Source organism: Pempheris klunzingeri, chromosome 1 (genome assembly GCF_042242105.1).
Source record: "Pempheris klunzingeri isolate RE-2024b chromosome 1, fPemKlu1.hap1, whole genome shotgun sequence".
In the NCBI taxonomy this organism is placed as follows: Eukaryota; Metazoa; Chordata; class Actinopteri; order Acropomatiformes; family Pempheridae; genus Pempheris; species Pempheris klunzingeri.
Genome location: NC_092012.1, coordinates 23897945 through 23919498, shown reverse-complemented (window position 1 = coordinate 23919498; position 21554 = coordinate 23897945). Strand labels below are relative to the sequence as shown.

General features: G+C 40.4%; 3 protein-coding genes across 8 annotated transcripts in view; 1 reads left to right on the top strand and 2 right to left on the bottom strand.

Annotated features, from left to right (window-relative positions):
* The window catches only part of cd276 (CD276 molecule), a 553579-nt gene extending 552457 nt beyond the window's left edge, over window positions 1-1122 (bottom strand). The window contains exon 1 of one of the 2 annotated variants that reach the window (XM_070829333.1): window positions 845-1122. The gene's annotated coding sequence lies outside the window, so the exon portion shown is untranslated. The remainder of the gene's footprint in view (window positions 1-844) is intronic. The other variant, XM_070829325.1, reaches the window with a different exon arrangement.
* Window positions 1123-1810: 688 nt separating this feature from the next.
* Window positions 1811-7510, top strand: LOC139200499 (ubiquitin-like protein 7). Of its 3 annotated transcripts, none has more exons than XM_070829814.1 (11): window positions 1811-1854; window positions 2297-2471; window positions 2631-2750; window positions 2851-2936; window positions 5768-5852; window positions 5948-6005; window positions 6107-6240; window positions 6480-6529; window positions 6627-6803; window positions 6959-7072; window positions 7309-7510. In XM_070829814.1, the coding sequence occupies exons 2-11, from the start codon at window positions 2297-2299 to the stop codon at window positions 7447-7449; spliced, it is 1140 nt and encodes a 379-aa protein (XP_070685915.1). In that variant the 5' UTR covers window positions 1811-1854; the 3' UTR covers window positions 7450-7510. The 3 variants fall into 3 exon arrangements, with proteins under 3 accessions (XP_070685915.1, XP_070685907.1, XP_070685923.1); XM_070829806.1 differs by lacking the exon at window positions 1811-1854 and adding an exon at window positions 1871-1929; XM_070829822.1 differs by lacking the exon at window positions 1811-1854 and adding an exon at window positions 1912-1929 and having other exon boundaries at window positions 2291-2471.
* A 2899-nt stretch (window positions 7511-10409) lies between these two features.
* Window positions 10410-21554, bottom strand: part of LOC139219473 (SH2 domain-containing adapter protein F-like) — a 272340-nt gene continuing 261195 nt past the window's right edge. For all 3 annotated transcript variants that reach the window (XM_070851376.1, XM_070851460.1, XM_070851536.1), the window contains one exon: window positions 10410-13393. In XM_070851376.1, coding sequence (XP_070707477.1) covers window positions 13207-13393 — 187 coding nt within the window. In that variant the 3' untranslated portion in view covers window positions 10410-13206. The remainder of the gene's footprint in view (window positions 13394-21554) is intronic.

The following is a 21554-nucleotide window of genomic DNA, read 5'->3' as shown; positions in this document are numbered from 1 at the left end:
CCCATAACAGTCAATTAGTAAAATACTAATTGACTTAAAATTATAGTTTAGTTCCTCCATAAACTTCAACTTCAAGAAATTTTACAGAGATTAAATAATGCTGGTCAGAAACGGTAATGATGTGCCTGGCAAGACATGTGGTGGGACATCTTGCACAATGTCAAATAACATTATCTCTTGTGCTGTATCAGAAATAATTTCCCACACAAGTTGTCAGAATGAAAGATTCTCCTACATCCCACACAAAGCCATATCTGCCATCAGAGCTCTTAAAAACCCCATGTACCTGGTTACATGTGTCCTCTAGCCATGAACTGTGGCTTCAGAGCTACGATTTCCCAACAATTCACAAGAAAAAAGCAGACATGTCAGATTAGTCTTGTGACCCTGTATTGGTTCAGGTTGGAACCCCTGGCCTAGCCTACACTGATACAGTTCAGTCTGACCACACAAAGAAGACAGACAGAGAGAAGAAAACACACATGTTCTCTGAATGTATTCATATTAGGTCTCATAACTGACTTTTATGGTCCCATGTTGACTTATGGAAGTTGTGCCGTTACACTGATAGATCGCAGTGATGCAGAGCAGACTTTCTGTCTAAAGGAGGAGCGGTTCATTTACTCATCCATGGCAGCAGCTCTGTCTACAACACTGTGTGCTGCATAGCTTAGCAGGCCTGTGTCTTGCTTTAGAAGTAGAGAAAAGTTACCAAACATGCCAGTGAACCAGTTACTTAGCTCGTGGGCGGCCAGCTGTTTGCTCGTCTTTAAAAATAAAAGTTATCTTCTTCATCATATTATGTTACATAGTAGAGTCTGTCGGTTAGATGGTCGGTGCTTACCATGTTAGGAGGACACTTGAGAAGCAAACACCATCCAGCGGCGGTGTCTCTGTGTCTGTGAGCAGCTCAGCCGAAGTGACTTGTTAATCCCGCTAACAGCAGAGCTCTGGCTGAAGTGCTGCCGCCTCGGTCACACTTTCTTTTGGGGGAGGAAAAACGTACAGGACAGTTTTCACACTGTGTAGGGTTTGTCCATTGATCTGGACGGTTTCTCTTCTTAGGAACCACTCCTTGCCGCTTTGTCCAGCAGTGATGTCATACCGAGGGGGGAAACGGTCTCGAGAGCCCGACTATAGGTTAACCATTTGTGGACACAGGGGTGTCTGTCTCTGTTTCTGACCCCATACTTTATGGTAAATACAAACGTCATGCTTTCCTTAAACGTATCACTGCAGCCCATACGATAGAAAGATTTACCTAGTTTATTATATAACTAAGCAGAATCCTCATCTATGTATTTATTTCATTCACTTAATATTTGTGTTGATTAATACAGCTATTTCAGTTACTGAAACTATTTCAGTTATTGAAATAGCTGCATATGAATAGGTTTTTTAATCATGCTATTGTATTATAATGGCATGGCTTTGTGGTCTTTACACACTTCGATACTTTGTAAGCACAAATTCTATTTAGTCAGATGAAAAGAGACGTGCAAACCATTAAACTGTTGCAAATGTGGTTTGTAAAATCGTAAATATGCAGTAGGGAGATCACTTTGGAACATATGTGTGTAGTGCACAGAGAACAAGTCATATGGACGCAGTGTGGTGATTTATTCATTTATTCTGTAGTCCTACGTGTAGTGGGCAGTGACTTAGATCCCTCTAGCTGCTTATTTTTGCACGGTGTGTATAAGTGTGGATATAAAGAGAAAGGGGAGGTTAGGATTGACTGGTCAACAACACCGTGATGCAAACACTAAAAGATCCTTTATTTTGACAGTGCAAGTAAACGTAACGTAGACCACGTGACTACAACAAGGAAGTGACTCGACCGTCTACAATACAGTGAGTGTGTGGTTCCTTTTCTAGAAAGAGTACAGTTGTCGTGGCTTCTCTGTATGGTATTTGACGTTATTAAAGGTTTGTTTTAAACCAGCCATGTCACATGGGTGGCTTCAGTTTAATTTAGTAAATCGGTTTTGTTTTTAAAGCAAACGCGAAGCAGCTAACCGAGGGTTTCTACGGGTTTCTCTACGAAATCATTCTGTTATTCCTCTAACGTTTATTCTGATATATCTGCTCAATAGCACATATTATATGTGCTATTGAGCAGAGATATAAGTACTGTTGTTTTCTCTGACCTATTTTCAAGTGAAAGCATAATAAAAGTATAGTTTTACTTCAGGCTAACTAACGTTAAGACACCGGTAATTACTAATCAAATCTATCTTGGGAACTTACCGTCTGTTGTGTTTAAGGCTCTGTCCTGTTTGTGTAAAAGGTCGAGATGGCTTCATCAGATTGGCAGCTGTCTTTGAAGATGGTGGATCAGCCCAAATCCACCTTCCACTTCCCAGAGATGATGCCCGGAGATGTCCCACCTGGAGGATACAGAGTTGCTACATTAAAACAACTAGTTGCAGCACAGCTCCCAGACTCCATCCCAGACCCTGAACTAATAGGTCAGGTACAGCTCTGGTGACTGAGGATAATGAATAAGCAGCTAGCATTGCTTCTGTGTTTGTGTGCACTACTCTGTTGTGTAATCTGTTTTTGTGCTCCTCATGTATCGTTCCTATTTGTCCTTAAGATGTTATGTCTCTGCTCGTGTTTTCTATCAGATCTGGTCCACTGTGGGCGAAAACTTAAGGATGACCTAACACTGGATGCCTGTGGGATTCAACCGGGATCCACCTTACACATCCTCAAAAAGACTTGGCCTGACCCAGAAAGCAGTTCAGGTCTGTATGTTTGTCGTCTAAGCTTTGAAATCATGTTTCAGCTGTGCTGGACGTGTAACGGACAGTCTCTATCTAAACATGTGTGTGTTTTTCCTCTTAGAGCCTGTGAACAGAGCAACTGCAGCAAGGGAGTTTAGAGTGTTTCATGCCGCTCTTCACTCTCTCAACTCTGCCTATAGAGATTCAGTGAGTAAAAGACACAAACACAGCGGCAGGCACAGTGCTTCCGTCTCCCTTCTGTCTCCACTGCTCCAAAGAGAGTAAATTCTGTCTATCCTGATTTATTGTCTTTTATTCAGAGGCATTCAGAGCTGACTTCACAGTAAAACTAATATACATTCTGATTGACCTCTTGTGATTAGAGTTCTCTTGTCCTCTAATTTGAGTATACCTTTAGTAAAAGAAATTCATGTGGCCATAAAGCTAGCAACACAGGGTAGAAGGGGATAGTTCATTCCCTCCCCAATCCAAACTTTGTCTGAGTTTTCTTGACATAAGCAATTAACTGAATCAAGTAGGATTTGGTAGCTTTCTCATGCTTTACACACAAAGTAAAAAGACTTGCATTGAGTTATTTGCATTAAACATTGCTAAATTTTTGGATACATATATCCTCAACCTGAAAACTATTTGGCTTGAGTGATGGTGTTTTTCTCCTCAGTCACTAAGTTGAGGTGAAGACCACATATGCGTGGTCACAGCTGTATACTTCTGATTGGATCACTCTAGAAGCAGTAAGTCAAACGTTTGTACACACCTTCTCATTCAATTGTTCTACATTGTGGATTAATATTGAAGACATCAAAATATGAAGGAACACATATGGAATTATGTAGTAAACATAAAAAGCCAGCCTCATAAGGAAGTCCCCTGGAATGGTTTTCCAACAGTCCAACAGAGGTGCTGAGCACTTGTAGGCCAGGTCATCTGACGCAGCACTCCGTCACTCTCCTTCTTGGTCAAATGGTATGTCAGTATGTCAGAATGTTGTGGGAGCCATGCTGGTTAAGAGTGCCGTGAATTTTGAATAAATCACCAACAGTGTCAACAGCAAAGCACCCCCACACCATCACACCTCCTCCTTGCTTCACATCAAGAGTAGAAACCATCCGCTCACCTTTTCTGCATCTCACAAAGACAAAGTTGGTGGAACCGAAGATCTCAGATTTGGACTCATCAGGCCAAAGTACAGCTTTCCACTGGTCTTATGTCCATTCCTTGTGTTTCTTGGCCCAAGCAATTCTCTTCTTCTTCTGGTTCTTCCACTGTAGTGACTTCTTTGCAGCAGGCCATGAAAGCCTGATTCACACAGTCTTCTCTGAACAATTGATGTTGAGATTTGTCTGCCACTTGTACTCTGTGGGCTTTAATCTGAGGTGCTGTTAATCTGCAGTTTCTGTGGCTGGTAACTCTAATAAACGTATCCTCTGCAGCAGAGGTAACCTGTGGTCTTTCTTTCCTAGGGCCTCATGAGAGCCAGTTTCATCAGAGCATTTGATGGTTTTCGCGACTGCACTTCTTAAAGTAATGATGGACTGTTATCTCTCTTTACTTAATAGAGTGGTTCTTGCCATGATAAGCATAGAACAGTAGTGGAATAGGACTGTTCACTGTATAGAACTGCGTATCAACACAACTGATGGTCCCAAACACATTAAGAAGACAAGGAATTCCACAAATTTACTCTTGACAAGGAACACCTGTTAATTGTAAACCATTCAAGATGACAACCTCACGAAGGTGATTGAGAGAATACGAGAGTGAGCAACGCTGTCATCAAAGCAAAAGGTGGCTACTTTGAAGAATCTAAAATATAAAACATATTCTGTTTTGTTCTAACACTTTTTTGTTTACTCCATAATTCCATATGTGTTCCTTCATAGTTTTGATGTCTTCAATATATATCTACAATGTAGAAAATAATAAAAATAAAGAAACATTGAAGGAAAAGGTTTGTCCAATCTTTTGATGGGTACTGTACATTTGCAGGTGAACAGAACCCCAGACAGTTACAAACTGGTCAAAATTTATCCTCAACAGGAACAGGTTAAGCTATTATGGGCTGGCAGCTTTCCATGGCATCAACATACTAAGCTCAATCACTTCAAGAATACCAGGATGTTAGATTGAGTGAAATAGAGAGAGTTCAGATAGGAATAGGCATATTTTTTTATACAAACTGGTGTGGTAAGACATTTGTATTGATATTGATCCTTGGATATTGGCACAGATGTGGATGACACGAATAGGGTCAGTTGTCATACCTTTTAAATCACAACCTAGCACTCACAATGTTTTGAACCATCTTCAATAGACTACAACATCTATAGTTTACTCCGATATGTCACGGATCTATTTTTTTTGCTAAGTGACTAATAAAAATGATGTTGAAACTTGTATTTTCATGCTACCATGTACATACAGTACAGTGTCATCAGCATACATTTGGATATCAACCCCAGGACACACAGATGGCAAGTCATTAATATATAAACTAAATATTGTGTATATAGATCCCTAGTCAGACACAAGAAACAAGAAACTCACTCACTCACTCACACACACTCATTCACACTCACTCTCACTCACTCTCTCACACACTCACACTCACTCACTCATTCACACTCACTCTCTCACACACTCACACACACACTCACACACACTCACTCACTCACTCACTCACTCACTCACTCACTCACACTCACATACACACTCTCTCTCTCTCTCACACACACACACTCACTCACATACACACTCTCTCTCTCTCTCACACACACACACTCACTCACTCACTCACTCACTCACACTCAGACACACACTCACTCACTCACTCACACGTCTTGAGCGATCTGTGGTGGCGCTCAAAGTGAGGTCTGTTTAGCAATACGGACGTCGCACGCACCACGGCGGCCCACGCCTAAAATTTCTGCGGGAAATTTTCTAGTTATTATTATTGCTTTGTCTTCTACTGTGCCACTACAGTCACAAATGGGACTTACTGTCTTTTCTCCACTTAGGTATATAAAATGCTGTCAAATAAAGAGTCTTTGGATCAGATCATTGTGGCTACACCAGGGCTCAGGTCAGACCCATTTGCCCTTGGTAAGTAGTTTCATAAAAGGTGTTATACCATATACATATATATGCCATATATTATATATAGTAATATTTCTACTAACACCCTTTTATCTCTTCAGGGGTGCTCCAAGACAAAGATCTCTTTGTGCAGTTCACAGACCCTAACATGCTAGATGTGTGAGTTTGGCTTTTCTTTGTTACTGCCTGTGATTTGACACACAATATAGACACACAAGTGGAAGATGATTTAACTCACATCTATACTTTCTATTTTAAAGATTGATTGGTTCACACCCAGCACTCGTCAATGCCATCATCCTGGTACTGCACTCTGTGGCAGGCAGTATGCCTGCTCAGTCCGGTGCCAGCTCATCTCGCAACATAACTGCCAGTTCCTACAATGACATGCCTGGTAAAATGCAACAGACCACAAGACACAATGTAGTTTCTGCCATTTAAAAAAGAGCACAAATAGGCATTTTGAACATGGAAATAATTTTCAAAGACCACCTTTTATTTATATTATCTTACATTATTGTTAAATTTTTTGCCTTTCTTTTTATAATTGTGCTTCTGATGTATTTTTGTTGACCAGTTTTTTAAGGTTTGGTTTTCACCCCAAATGTACAAATAACTGTTTATATCTGGCAGGAGGCTTCATGTTTGAGGGCATGTCAGATGATGAGGAAGATTTCCAGTCTGTGAGTCTCTCTGCTTGATACTCAATATCAGATGTCACACACAGGAAAACTGATGATGCTAGAATGTTTTTCTGTGTGTTCTACATGTTTGTAACAGGGGAGCCCAGCAGGTCCCTCCAACAGACCAGAAGCCTCAGCAGGAATGCGACCTGTGTCTCTGAGCCACAGTGGAGCAACAGGCCCTCGACCAATAACACAGAGTGAACTGGCAACAGCTTTGGCCCTCGCCAGCACTCCTGACAGCAGTGCAGTTACTCCAACAACTTCAAGTCAGGTGAGACTCATTTGCATTTGTAAAAAGACAAACATAGACACATGCATGACTTTTTATATGTATTAAAACATGGCGTCTGCCACAAAACGTGCACACATTACTGCAAATGAATATGATTAGCTTTTGTCTTTTCTGTCATCTCGTCTTTGATTTAGATGGATCCCTCCAGTAGTGTAGCCCCTATGCCAGCGGGGACCCCAGTCAGCAATGATCTTTTCAGCCAGGCTCTACAGCAAGCTCTACAGGCCTCCAACATATCTGCTCTACAGGTGAGGCTATGAATTCACCAACTAAATCCTACAAATTCAATTCATGGAGAAAATGTACTTTGAAATATGAAATTATATTTAAATGGTAACTAACTCCTTAGTGGCAGAAGATTTGTGGTATCAATGTGAGGTATACACTGAAGCTGTGAAGTTGGTTATATGCGGAACAAAAATAAGGCGATTGGTTGGTCCTTTGTTAAAACAGTTATTCGGTGAATGTGTTTTTGTATTGCCAGGGCCGCTGGCAGTCCCAGATGCAGCAGCTCAGGGACATGGGGATTCAGGATGAGGAGTTGATGCTGAGGGCGCTGCAGGCCACCGATGGTGACATACAGGCTGCCCTGGAGCTCATATTTGCTGGAGGCCCAGGACTCTGAGCCCCTTTCATCAGAAATAAAGAAATAAATGAATGAAAGTCATGGCTTTAGACACATAGTATATAGTTGTTGTTTTTTCTTTTAGATACAGTACCATTTCAACCAAGCTCCACAAAGGTCATGACAGTTTTTCTTATAGACATGACTAGATTTGTAATAAATTTTAATCATGCTTATCTCACCATCTCCTGAGCCTTTACCTGTTATTTAGTAGGTGGCAATGATTGAACACATTGTATTGGTCTAGTCAGTCTAAAGTTTGCTGGTGTGCAGTTATAAGGTCACCCTGTGCCTGCTCAGATTAATTTTTTCTTGTTAGTTTGCTTCTCAGTTGTACAAACATATAATCATATATGTATATGTATATACTGTAAATATTGGCGGGCTGTATTAACTGTGTGCCTCTCAGTAGTGCAAACACTATGCTGCATTACTCAGCATATGTAATTCCCTTTTTGTACACTAGATGGCAATGCAGTAGTTAATTTTTATCCAACATGAGTATAACAAGTCTAGCAGACTGCATACTGCTTGTTTATTTGCTCGCTCTTTCCGATCTCATCTCATCTGTTTGATAAATGGTTGTTTTATTTGTAGTTGTGGGCTGTTATTTTTCAGAATAGGCAATATACTTAGATAGTAAACCAAAAATGAAGATTCAGCTAAGGTAAGGTTACAGATAATGTGATTGCTTTATTAACATCCACATGAGTTGCAATGCTTATCAGATCATTGTTACTATTAGCTTACTTTGTCATGCTGTCTGTCATTAGTGTATTTTAGGGGAGGACATATTGCTAATTGCTGTGCTTAGTTTTATTACAGCATTTGTGAATTTGACAGCTCACTCAGTGCATTGCACTGTCATGATCACAGCACTTTGTGTCTGTCTGTCCAATTACCATTGTTGGGCTTCACCAGAAAATGGTGGAGACTACATGGTTCTCTGTCTTTTGAACAAAGGGCTCCCTCTCTGAACTTAGTTTTCCAGAGTCCTTTAGTTTCACACATATGTGTTAAAACGCACCCCTGAGGGTCCAGCTCCGTTTCACCATGGACTCTGCTGGAGACCAGTTCAGCGCTGCACCTCGTCTCACCGGGACCCCCAAGGGTCCATTTACCGGCCAGCGACACAAAGTCCTGCCTGAACCAAGTTTATCAGCACCAGCAGGTATGACCCAAAGTCTGCCAGCTGATCTTCAGAGCAACAGGAGCACACCAGCAAGTTAGCACCGAGCTGCTAACTATCAAGGAACAGCGATAAGATTCCTCCAGCCTGCAACCAGGACAGCAAGGACAAAGAACCACAACCTTCTTCCAGCCTTGGTTCATCAGCAGGCTAAGAAAGCAGCACACTGAAGGACCTTCTCCCCTTTCAACTCAAACTGAGCATATATAGCATAAATCCTTAAACTAGCTGTCAATATGGTAATTTTGGTTTTAGTTATTAAGTTAATCATTAATCATAATACCAAATTGATAGTTTAGTATTTTATGATACTGAATCAGTTAAATCTTTTTCCTCATTTATCGAGGTGGTGCCCCAATCGAAGTGGACTTTACACTAAGTCCCACTAATCAATATAATTATTAATTATCTCTGATAGCCAAATTGCCTCAGAAACGGTGCAAACCCCAGCATTTCTTGGTGCCCGAAAGTACTGAGCACAACACCATTTTATATGCATGCACACCTGTAAGCAGTTTCCTCCTCTAGCTTCTTCCTAGGTGTGGCGAGCAGAGGGTCAGGAAAGTAAAAAAGTAGTCGTTCTTACTCTATTTAACAAATCAAGTTGCCAGACAACGCCACTTTGGGATCTCAGCCCAAAGAACTGAATGACGCACCTTTAAAGGTGCACAGGTCCGTTCACTCAAGTAGCAAGAGACAGTGTTCCAATCTCAAAAAATAAGTTTTATTAACAGAATTTGATTAAAATTATATAAAGACACACCATTCACACAGGGATTAAACTAGGGGACTAAATTAAAGCTGAGGATACCGGTGCATGAGCTGATGGAGCGGTGAATCCAAACAAAACAAAAAAGAGAAGACACCCAGCTGTGACAGTCTCACACACACACACACACACACACACGTGAAGGATACCCGAATCCCAGGGAGCACAGCACACAAAAGTAGTACTGTAGTAGTTTCATTTACATGTAGCAGTAACACCACAGGGGATGTGATAGCTTTGAAGTATTGCAGTGATGTGTCTGGCACAAAAATATCCATAATCTACTAAATCTACTAAAGAAGAATAAAAAACACCAAAGACAATCAACTAAATCTGTTGTTGCTGCTTAATATTTGCTGTTGTTGTAGCAAAGCAAACATAAGACATGTATTTGCTGGCTATGTAATTTGGCTCTAATTATAGGGAAAATGGAGGAGTTGAGTTGACACACTTCCAGTCAATTAATTCAAAATAATTGCAAGCATAACCTTTTTGTTAGTGCTCAGCAGGTCATCTGAACATACAGTGTGGACAAAAATAGGCTGCATGTGTAAAAGGATGCTATGGAAGTCTTAATTATCAAAAAAGGCTACATGTGTGGTTGGTGACTGAAAGCAGGTATATCAATTGATATGTGTATATATACAGACCACAAAGCTTCCGACAGGTGCACATGCTAATGGGACTGTGCTCCAAAGTGGATCAATAGAGGACAGCAAGTGCTGGAGCACTGGCTTGATAGCTCCAGTATTTTGTCCCTGACTCAAACTGTCACTCTTCACTATCTATTGAAGGACTTCACCATGGTAACTGGTAAGGATACAGGAAGGGGTTTCCTTTGTTGTGGTGTGTCTGTATAGAGCAACAGAAAAAAGATCACTGAAACATCAAATCACACTAACTCATGAATCCAATTTTATTTATTTTGAACCTTGATGCCTCTAAGCCCCCACACAATATATTTAGTAAATACAGAGATATGTTATTGTAGTGCATACATAAGTGGCATGAAAATGTAGACAGGAAAGCTAAAAAATAGGGCAAGTCGATGGCTGATGGTTGCTTATACCAGTACACACATGCATATGCACAGTGTTTCATGCATGCACATCACACACACACACACACACACACACACACACACACTTTAAGAAATTTCTGAGGGAGGAGTAGGGCTCTTTCAGGATCTCAAAATAGAAATATATGAATGTGGAGAGTGTGTTTGCTCATTGCAGCAAACCCCTCACCCGGTCAAAACCTCCTCCCCTCTGTCTCCACATTCTTGTTTTCCCTTTCTCCAAAGCTAAGGCCTCTGTCTAGGCAGCCTGGCCATCATACACAAGCTCTTTCCTATAGAAGAGTAATACTCATCAACAGATAGAGCTAAATAAAGGGCCTCTACCTTTTGTTTGTTTGTTTGATCTATTAAATAGGGAACAGGTGGAACATAGAAGATACATCACACATATAGTTTATTTCATTTGCATTTCTTCTTAGGATATCTTGTCTTGAGGAAATACATAGGTCCACTTTAACAACGTACTATTCTTTAATAAAGCTGCAGAGTTTGCCTTATCACATAAACAGACATCCTCATAAGACATACTTACCTGATGACAGTTACACCTGTCTGCTCATTAAATGCACAAGAAAGTGAACATTTGTATACATACCATTGTGTCATTTTACTGATTAAATCTCTTCTTGGTGGACATTTTGTACCATCCCATTTGTCATAAACATTTGGTGGAGGCACACACTCATTTTCCCTTCAGTTATTCCAAGTCATAGTTGCATAGCACCCAGCGGAGATATAGTCAAAGTCAAAATGAATTCAACATTGTATATGGTCATGATCGCGAAAGTCAGTTTCTAATTCCTAGTCCTTTTTAGCCAGTCATTTCTGACTGACTAAATGACCACAGAACTCTGCAACTCAGAGGCAGTTTGACTATACAAGCATTAGGCACTCTTTATACAGTTATACAGTTTATAGTGGGATACTGTTTCTGGGTCAGTTTGCTCTTGTTGTAATTGGCCAGTAATATTAATTGCTGGTCCTGTAACAATAAACTGCAGAGAGCAGGGCACAAGGCAGACATGTCAGTCCTATGAGTTGCTAAAATCACATGTGGTTTATTGAAATCAGGGAATTATGAAGCTGAATTTTAGTCTCTCGAGTTCAAGGGAGGAAAAACAGGTGCTGACAACCAAAGTAAAGCAAATGCTCTCACCAGTTTGTACCAGCAGAGTAAAAACACACATTCTGCTATGCATACATATGCTGTACACATGAATGTGGTGGACATACTCAATCAAATGAATGCAAAGTAGAATCGTAACAGGTTAGGGTAGGTGCTTATACAGTTTGAACAGGCTGCACCATGATTGGTTAGGGGACGGAGCCTTAACAATCCCGTTGGTCACAAGACACCATGACTCCCAGGGTCAAGCCACTGAGGCAAACGTTCATTTAGCAGAATCTGAAACAACAAAAATGTACACAGTATAAAAGGCTGGAGTAGTCCCAAAAATTACAATCACATTGGCAGTGAACAATGAGGGTGACGGAGCCAGCGGGCAATCACAAAGGAGTAATGTATCAGCAATAATTACCTCCGAATAAATTACAGTCACAGAACAATCATTAAAAGCAGAATTCAAAATCAGCTGATCTATTGGACTGATTGGACCCATGCATTATAAGGCATTAACCAAACATTTGTTACTGACATCACACAGTATCATATTAGTGACTATACATACAATTGCTGATCTGGAAAATCTGCTTGTGTTTTTTCATAAATAAATGTTGGATTCAACTGTATTCAAAAACATATTCCTAAAACCAATGATGCAATTTCAAGGGAATTAGGAATGTCAAAGAGAGGGCAGGTGGATGTCTGCAATCCCACTGTACCTCTTGATTTGCAGATGGGCAAATGAAATTGATTTTCTGAGGTAGACAATGGGGCATATTTCATTCTCCCGATGCAAAGCCATTCTAAGCAGACTAGAAGAGCTAATTTGGTCCGTTTGGACAGGCTCTGGTTTTGCGACTCAGCCGGTTGTACTGTGTCAGATGGGTTCACGAATCTAACGTGCTTTCCTGCCTGTCTCACCACAAGGGTACACTGTCACTGACGTGATGCACCCATAGCAGGCAGCATCCACTACGACAAGAAGAGAGATCAGTCTGCACTGCTCACAAGCCTATTATTTCCACCCAGCTAGGGACACAGCATTTATACAAGGCCAGTCTGTTCAATATGCTGGCCACTTTATGGAGCTCATGAGGACAATCTTCAAGTCCCCTCAATAAACAATCACAGTATCAGCACAGCCTAACCAAATGAGCAAAGCTGCAAACTTGCTTATACACAATTTTCTTAGGAAAAAGGTACAAATTTTTTGACAAAAGGTACACCCCAGTAACAAATATTATAATATTGTACCTTCCTTTTTCTTTGACTGCTAAGTGCTAAGAGAAATCAGCTCAAGAATCAATGAAATTATGTTCATCAGATAGTCTGTGATGTAATGACGTGCGCCTAAATAAAATACAATCCAATGAAATAAAATACAGACTTCTGCAAGATTGATCCAGTAGGCCTTCAAAACAGGTCAGGTATCTGTCAGCCAGTGAGGTGAGTCAGGACCAGCAGTTTGGGATGCCAACTGTTCATTCTCCCATAAGTCTACAGAGCTCTGCGAGTGACAAGAGTGGCAAGGAGCATAGAACCACAGGGTGGTCCTAGAGAGTCCTGCAGGGGCTGATGCATGCAGGTGGCCCCGAGCACTAGAGTGTCCTGATGGCTACAGGGTAGAGCAGGGACATGTGTTCGGCACCCTTGATGGGCAGCTTGCGGCTGGAGTATAAATGGATGATTTCAGGCACACTGTCAAAAGAGCAGCTGTTCTGGCCCAGGATGTACTTGTTCTCCTTTGTTCTCGACAGCTTCATGTGCATGAAGCCCTGGCTGCTCCTGAGGACAGAAGAAAACAAAGCAGAGGTATATAAAATATGTTGTTAGTTTCCTTCTAGAACATGATAATTAGCTGTGTGTGTAAAACAAGGTGAGACAAAGTTGAAGAGGCTACAGCCACACAAACAGCCCTGAGCTAAATGCTAATTTCAGTATAGTGGGTACACCACTCAGCCATTGTAACTCACGGTACTGCAGCAAAAAAAACTCCTGTGACACCAAAAGCAGCTTTTATGTGTGCAATGTCATGGCGTTTTAAAGGCAAGCAGGGCTGTGTGGCTGGGGCAAATGGAAGGAACACTAATGCGCATGTGCAGTAGGCTGAATGATGTGGAAGTAAACCTTGAAGCTAGAAAACGTATTGGCTTTTTAATCCTGGCAATTTAAATCCAAATGAAAGGGCGTCATTTTGTCACGTATCCAGTTATTAAAATAACAAACATTGTCAGCATGGTAATGACGAACAAAGCTAACCTGTTGATGTTTAGGAGGCATAAGGCTTAGCATGTTCACTATCTTAGTTTAACGTGAGAGCATGCTAACATTTGCTAATAAGCACAAAACACGAAGTAGAGCTCAGGGTGATATGAATGTCATTCATTTTGCAGGATGTCGTAAACCAAAGTATTAGAAATATTAAAATTTTCACCTGAGGCACTACAGTAAAAATCATAGTTCATATGTGAACTATGAATGTCTCAGCAAAAATACTCACAAATCCATCATGTAGATGTTGAGATATTAGTGAAAACCTTGACCTGCTGGAAAAGTGAGAGGATCAAAAAAGTCATTGGGATTTCTCCTTTGGGAACCTTGGAAATCTGTACCAAATTCAATGGTAATCAATCCAACAGGTGTTGAGATATATTGGTAAAGTGATAGAACAACTGATGCCTTTCCACGCCTAAAACCATGTTCCTGGCTAAAAACTAATTTGTAGAGAAAAGTATGTCAGAAACCTGAGTAGGCCTATATGGTAAATTCAACAGATCAGCCTTCAACAGCCCCTTTATAATTTACTCCCACAGTGGAAAGTCGGTGGTTCGATCCCCAGCTATAAGTCAGCATGTCGAAGTGTCCTTGGGCAAGACAATGAACTCCAACTTGGTCCTGAAGCAGCTTCAGTGTGTGAATGTGTGTGAAAGAATAGTCTCCTCCAACTTAGATTCCTCCTGAATGAATGATGTGTGAACGGGTCAATGAGTATGTATGGCAAAAGCACTTTGAGTAGTCGAAATGACTAGAAAGGCTCTATACAAATACAGACTGTAGCGATGTATTCACTAAAGAGTGAATATGGTCTGGTATGGTCAATAAAATCAAATCATCTGTGGGCTTTTTTTATGGCAATGATAACGTTAGGTACGCTCAGGGAGAATATCGTGACAAGGACAACTGTTAGTGGAACAAATTAATATTTACAATTATTTTGAAATTTAAGTGACCTTCAGTGTAACGGAACAGGTAAATATAAACAATTTTAGTACAATTTTATAGAAATAAGTGTCCCAAAAGAAAAGTGTGTGTGTATGTGTGTGTTCAGTCCAGTCCAGTCATTACATCTACCCGGGTAGTATGTTTTGTTTGCACCAACTGATCCCTAGCTGGGTGTTAGGGAGTGATGCGCTCTCCTTCCTCTGGCGCTGGATACAGCAAAAGCTGGACGTCCCGTCCTCCACACACGCTGGTCCTTTGCTCTGCTCCTCTCCACAAAACTCTGTTTGGGCTCTGGATCGCCGTTCTGGTGTCCACACTAAAAAAACAAAATCCCCCCCAAAAAAACAACCTGCATGCAGCAGTTGTTGATTTCTAAATTAATATCTATATCTCTTTAATTTAATAATTTCAATTGGCAAATTAATTCAGTGTATTTGAATATATAGCTCACTAGCTCTGCTAACCTTAGCTTTCATGGCATCAATTACATACAGTTTGTCTCCGATTGGTTTTACGTTTCTGTTTTTGTTTAGCCATAACAGGATGCATAACTTACTACAGTGACACAGTATAATAGCAACAGCAGTACATAGCAATGTTAGCTAGCAGGCTAATGACCATGAAACTCACCGGAGCTTGAAGAGAAAAAAAACCAACAATAACAGGGATGTCTCTTGTCATCAACTCTTTAGAAATGGAAATCTACTTGGAAATCTAATTCAAGTCTCAAACAGAAAAGTTACAATTAAAAATGCTCTCTAAATACAATGGGTTTGCTCGGGCAGTTTCTCTGGCATTCATCCAGCTGCTCGAAAACAAAAACACTGCGCTCGAGACCTTCACGAGAGGAGCCGACAAGAGCCGACAAGAGCCGGAAGCTTTTCCAAATTAACCCTATAAATGCTGATAGTTCTTAAAAACACATTTAACTATCAATTAATTTCTATAGGGCGAAATTAATGGGGGTTACAAGACCATATACCATTCAGTAGGTCCCTACAGTATGTGGCAATGTTCTGAAAACTGGATTACCTCTGATGATTTTTACCAATCAACTTATTCAGAGCCAGACCGTCAGGGAAATGGCAATAAATATTAATTTATAGAAATTGTACTATGAATCATTCTCATGTATACTGCTTAGAATCTCAGTCTGTGGGTCTTCTGCTTACAGCACCAGGGTCTCTACCTCTACTTTGTGCATAGCACAGGCAGGCAGGTGTGGAACTGTGGGGCACGCAGGACCTCTCATTTGGTTGTTTTGATCTGTTCATTTTGTGATGTCCCTGACTGGCAGGGTGGGAAGGCTTGCAAGGGCATGCCCCCAGTCTGCAGTCACTAGTGTGAAAAGCTCCACACACAACTCTCATACCATTCAAATGTTTTGTTGAGGATTTATCTATTGAATCTAGTTCAACAACATTGTGAAATACTTACATTTATGCCAATCAGTCAAGTATTATTTTTGTAGCACTGTCCACAAAATTGAGAACACTTATAGCTTACAAACAAATAAAACTCACATTTCATACACTACTGTTGTCTCTCGCCACAAGAGAGCAGCATGAGTTGCGCAGCAGGGAGACAGACATGAACCGCAGCAACACAGAGTAGCATATAGCCTAGCCCAGGGGTCGGCAACCTGCGGCTCCGGAGCCGCATGTGGCTCTTTCATCCCTCTGCTGCGGCTCCCTGTGGGTTTGAAAACTAAATAATGACTATTTAACTCTCTAAGACCTAACGGCCCGTTAGCATTTCAGGCGCACTTAGCATTTCGTTAGCATTTCGGGCGTACCTCCGCCCTCTGGCGGGCCCGAAGTGCGCAAATGCTCTGGATTACCGTAATTCCGTCACAGTTTGTGCTTTCGGAAAAATTCCAACGGTTTCTGAAAGCTGAGACATTGCACTTTACAGCCAATATGGTGTCATTACAGTAATTTCACCCGTGTATCTCCCGGAAACCCGCAAAGCAAACTTTTTTTCCCCAGGGAAATCGGTGGAAATGTTTTTTTTGCAAATTGTTCCTTTCTGTATATATTTCTGCCAGATTGTATATGTATTTTGAAACAAAAAAGGTGATTTCATTTGTGTTCATGTGTTCTGAAGGCAATTTATTTCATTAGTAAAGGCATGAATGGATGTAAGGGTTGTATTGATGTATAGTAAATTAAAATACTCCAAAAAATAGGACTACAGTATGTAAAAATGTAAAAAGATTTATGGTAGACCATAAAGGGCTAATTAAAATGTGTTTTATTTTAGTCCATTAGTTTTTGAAATGTAATTCTAAATTTGAAGATTATATTATGCGTCGCAACCGCCAATGTGCGACACAGACCTGTGTGAAGATGACGTGTAGACGCTGTTCGCTGAGGTTCAGGAGCTAAAATCACATTAACCAAGTAAGAGAAATATTTTAATAACCTACTATTTTGCATATATTCATATTTTTTTCATTGTTCAGTGAAATAGTCCATTTGTTATTCAGGTTGACAGCTGACTGGACGCTCCAGTAAAAAGATGAAGGCACAAAAGAGGATGGCACGTTTGGTTTGCTGCCGATGGATCATTTAAGTTCGTTAAATACAAGAAGGACTAAAATAGACATTGCGGATTTTATTTAAAATTAACCTTCAACCCAGCGTCTATTTCAAAATGTTTTTGTTGCATTCAGAAATGTCATTTCATTTTCTCTGTAGCAGTTCATTGATTACATGAAAGCAACACACTATAGTTTGTTTCTACATAACATAAAGGTAAAAAACAATATATGCAGTGTTATCTTCATTTTGAATGTCAGAAGGGTTTTGTGGCTCCCTGCGTTTTCTTTTCTGTGGGAAACAGGACCAAATGGCTCTTTGAGCAGTTAAAGTTGCAGACCCCTGGCCTGGCCTCTTCATCTAGCTTCATAGCCTTAGCTAGCTTAGCATAGAGTTAGACGGGCTTGTCTCAGCAGCTGGGCTTCATTTGGCCCACCTCAGCTCCACCTCTTTGCCCACTGAGCTTTACTTTGGCCTTTCAGAAAACTATGGTTGACATCACAGAGAATACATTCATGTTTTATACAGTCTGCATTAAAAAGTGTGTGACATCTCCATTACTGTGCCTTTGGCCTTGATAGTTGAGCATGTTATTAACAAGTTCATCATAATTTGAATAGAGCAGGACAGATTTCCCTTGCCACAGGTCTCTGTGATTACAATTTGACTATTCTGCAAGTTTTGTCAGGAGGGCTTATTTTCCTCTCTGCAAAGTGCATTTGATGAAGCTCATGTGGAGCACTGGGAGACAGACATTAGTTTACACAAAGGCACACTTAAAAAAGGCAAACGCATCAATAGCATGATGTTTAGATTCCCAACTGATTTTCTAATTGGTGTTCAAGGCTGCTTATAATGTTGCAGCCTTGTAGACAGAAACCAGCCACCTGAGCAATATGGCAGGGCAGTTGATAAAATTAATACGGGGCTATTTTGAAGAAGACTGGCCTTTGTGGTATTATCATATCTCTGTGTTTGTGGGCTTCTATTGTCTAATCAGGATTAATCTCACTAAGAGGGTCTGCTTTCCTGTTAATTGAGGTTTGAGTTTGATTTGAGGCTTGCAGTCCTCGGAAAAGAACAGCCTGACAGCTTACCTCCACTTTGAACATATTGGATTGCTCTATGAATGATGTGTTATGAATCCATGGCACCAGAAAAAGCCAGTCATCCACCAAAAGGTAAGAATGCTTGTCAGAAGCAATGACCTTTTTAAGCATTACTGAGTATCCGATATTCTAATGGCCCATTATTTCAGATAAGCACAAACTGAATGAGTCTATTTAGGATGAGCCGTACCATTCTGTTACACAGTTGAAAAAAGGGTACAGATAGTGGTGTGAAGCAGGCGCAGAAGTTTAAGAAACAAAATCTGTTATCTATATCAAATTTAGCTGATGGAACATAGAACACTGAGAAAGCTAGCTAAATTAGTTTAGCTAAATATTACTGCAAAAATCCAATTCAATATGGCTGCGTTTAGACATAGTCATTTGTAAATTTGATATATTTGTGTTTGGGTTGTGCCATTTCATTTTGCTTAAATTTGGCTAGCTGAAATAATTAATGATTATCAGAGATAAATAATAATTACATTAACTGATACAACAAACAAGTCCATCTGGGAAGCACCACTTCTTTGAAAAGAAAAACTAACGAAACAAGCGATCTGGAATTATGATTCATAATTTACATATTTTCCACTGCTGCACAATCAATCAATTGTAATAACTACAACCAAAATTACTATGTCGATAGCTAGTTGAAGGATTTTGGAGTTCTTGGCATGGTAGAGATTGGCATCATTCACCCTGACAGGGACCAACAAGTATATTCAAAAACATTTAGTAAAACATAGCAAAGTCAGAAATACACAAACATAATCCAACTAAATATACCCAACTAAAGAACAATTGACAGAAAACAGAAAATGTCTTTGTGAATGTGTATGTCTGTATGTGTGAAAATGCCAAGAGGGGGAGACAGCAGCTCAACTGTGGCTGAATGAGACAATGGAGTAAACTGAAAAAACAGTAAAATCAAAGTTGGTTACCAACAAGACGGCCACCACTCAGACTCAGAGTCCATACATGTGCATCAGCGGGGTTGAACTGTTGCTTGGCCATGCAAACAAACTGAAGCCATGTAAACTGAAGTTATTCTGCTTGGCCCCAGACACCTTAGAGATACCTTTTCTAACAATATAGATACTCAGGGTGGCATTACTCTGGCCTCCAGCTCCACTGTGAGGAATCTGGGAGTTAACTCCTACATAAAACATATTTCCAGAACTGCCATTTTATGCCACGTAATATTGCTAAAATCAGGCCCATCTTGTCAGAAAAATTAGTCCACACAGTTGTCACTTCTAGGTTGGACTATTGCAACTCGTTATTATCAGGCTGCCCCAATAAGTCCTTAAAGACTCTCCAGCTGGTCCAGAACGCTGCTGCTTGTGTACTGTCGAGAACTAAGAGAAGAGATCATATTTCTCCTGTACTGGCTTCTCTTCACTGGCTTCCAGTAAAATCCAGAATAGAGTTTAAAATCCTTCTCCTTACCTACAAGGTTCTTAAGGGTCAGGCTACATCATATCTTAAAGAACTCATAGTACCATACTACCCCACTAGAGCACTGCACTCCAGTCGGCCACCTCTGAGCCCGATTCTGTTCAAAGTTTCTTCCTGTTAGGGGAGTTTTTCCTTGCCACTGTCACCTTAGCCTGATTCTTGCTCGTGGGGATTCTTGAATCCTTAATTTTGAATTCTTGAATTGTTGGTTCTCTTAATTAAATTAATTTGGTCTAGACCTGCTCTTTATGGAAAGCATCTTGAGATAACATTTCTTATGAATTGGCACTAAATGAATAATGATTGACTGAGTGACTGATTGATTAACTGATCGATTGATTGATTCTGATTGATCCTCTATTTAGTGAGCAGTAGTTTCTGAATATGATGAGTGTGGTCCATATTGAATTTGATTTGCAGTCACAAGCACTTTAAATCTACACCTGTAGGTCTTTATCTATGCATCTGAACCTTGTAACTTCAAGATTTGTCCTGTTTTCCACACTGACTTTCTTCTGATGTGAGGTATAGGAGATAAGGTGTCCATGCAGAGTGGCTTTAGCTGCATCCCATATCATAGCAGGAGACACTGAGGTATCTTTATTATCAAGCCAAAATAGGAAGAAATCGTTTCATCAGTCCAGTGTCTGTACGGAAATCGTTAAAAGCAGTAGATAATCTTGGATTCAATATGTTTGTAGAGGAGGATCTATCCAAAGATGTGTTGATTATGCAATTAAAATTGCTAGTTAAGGGCCTTTGCAGTAAGGATTAAACATTCAAATCGCTTCTCACATGAAACTGGGAGAGTCATAATTTGAGGCATAAACATTAACAAAAGTTATGTGTTGTTCAAGAATAAATCTGCCCTCTGGATCCTTTTCTTCGTGTTCACAAATAATAGGGGTATTCTTATATATGTAAGTATCGCTGTACCTCTCTTGCTCTTTGAATAGAAGAAATACACTTAGCCTACCCAGTCTCTCCTAAGATTTAGATGTTCTGTGTCAGATTATTTAGTTTCTTGAAGCAGTGCTAGGTCAGATTTTTGTTTTTTCAGATGTGTTAGAATCTTTATCCGTTTTATTATATGGCCAATCCCTTGGACATTCTGGTAAAGTGGACAATATTGATTAAAAATTGAAAAAGGCAGTAAGAAAGCAAACATGGACTCCCAGTCATGGTAAAAGAAGTAAAGCATAAGCTGATACAAAAATAGGCAAGTCGTTAAATAAAATTAAATAAAAGAATAAAAAGAAGAGTGTAACGGCTGGGAAACCACAAGCGGGTGGACTCAATAAGACTCAAAAGTGTCAAGATGGCGCCGCGAGAGTGGCAGCCAGTTGCAGCAGCTCATCCTCATATCAGGAGACTTTAATCATGCATCGCTGTCTGCCACTCTCCCCAAATTCCGCCAGTATGTGGACTGCTTCACAAGAGACAATAAAACCCTGGACTTACTGTATGCAAACACCAAGGATGCATACAGTTCATCACCCCTCCCCCCGCTGGGCCGCTCAGATCACAACCTGGTGAGACTACAGTCCATTTACATACCTTTGGTGAAGAAACAACCCCCCACCAAAAGGTATGTGAAGAAGTGGTCTAAGGAGG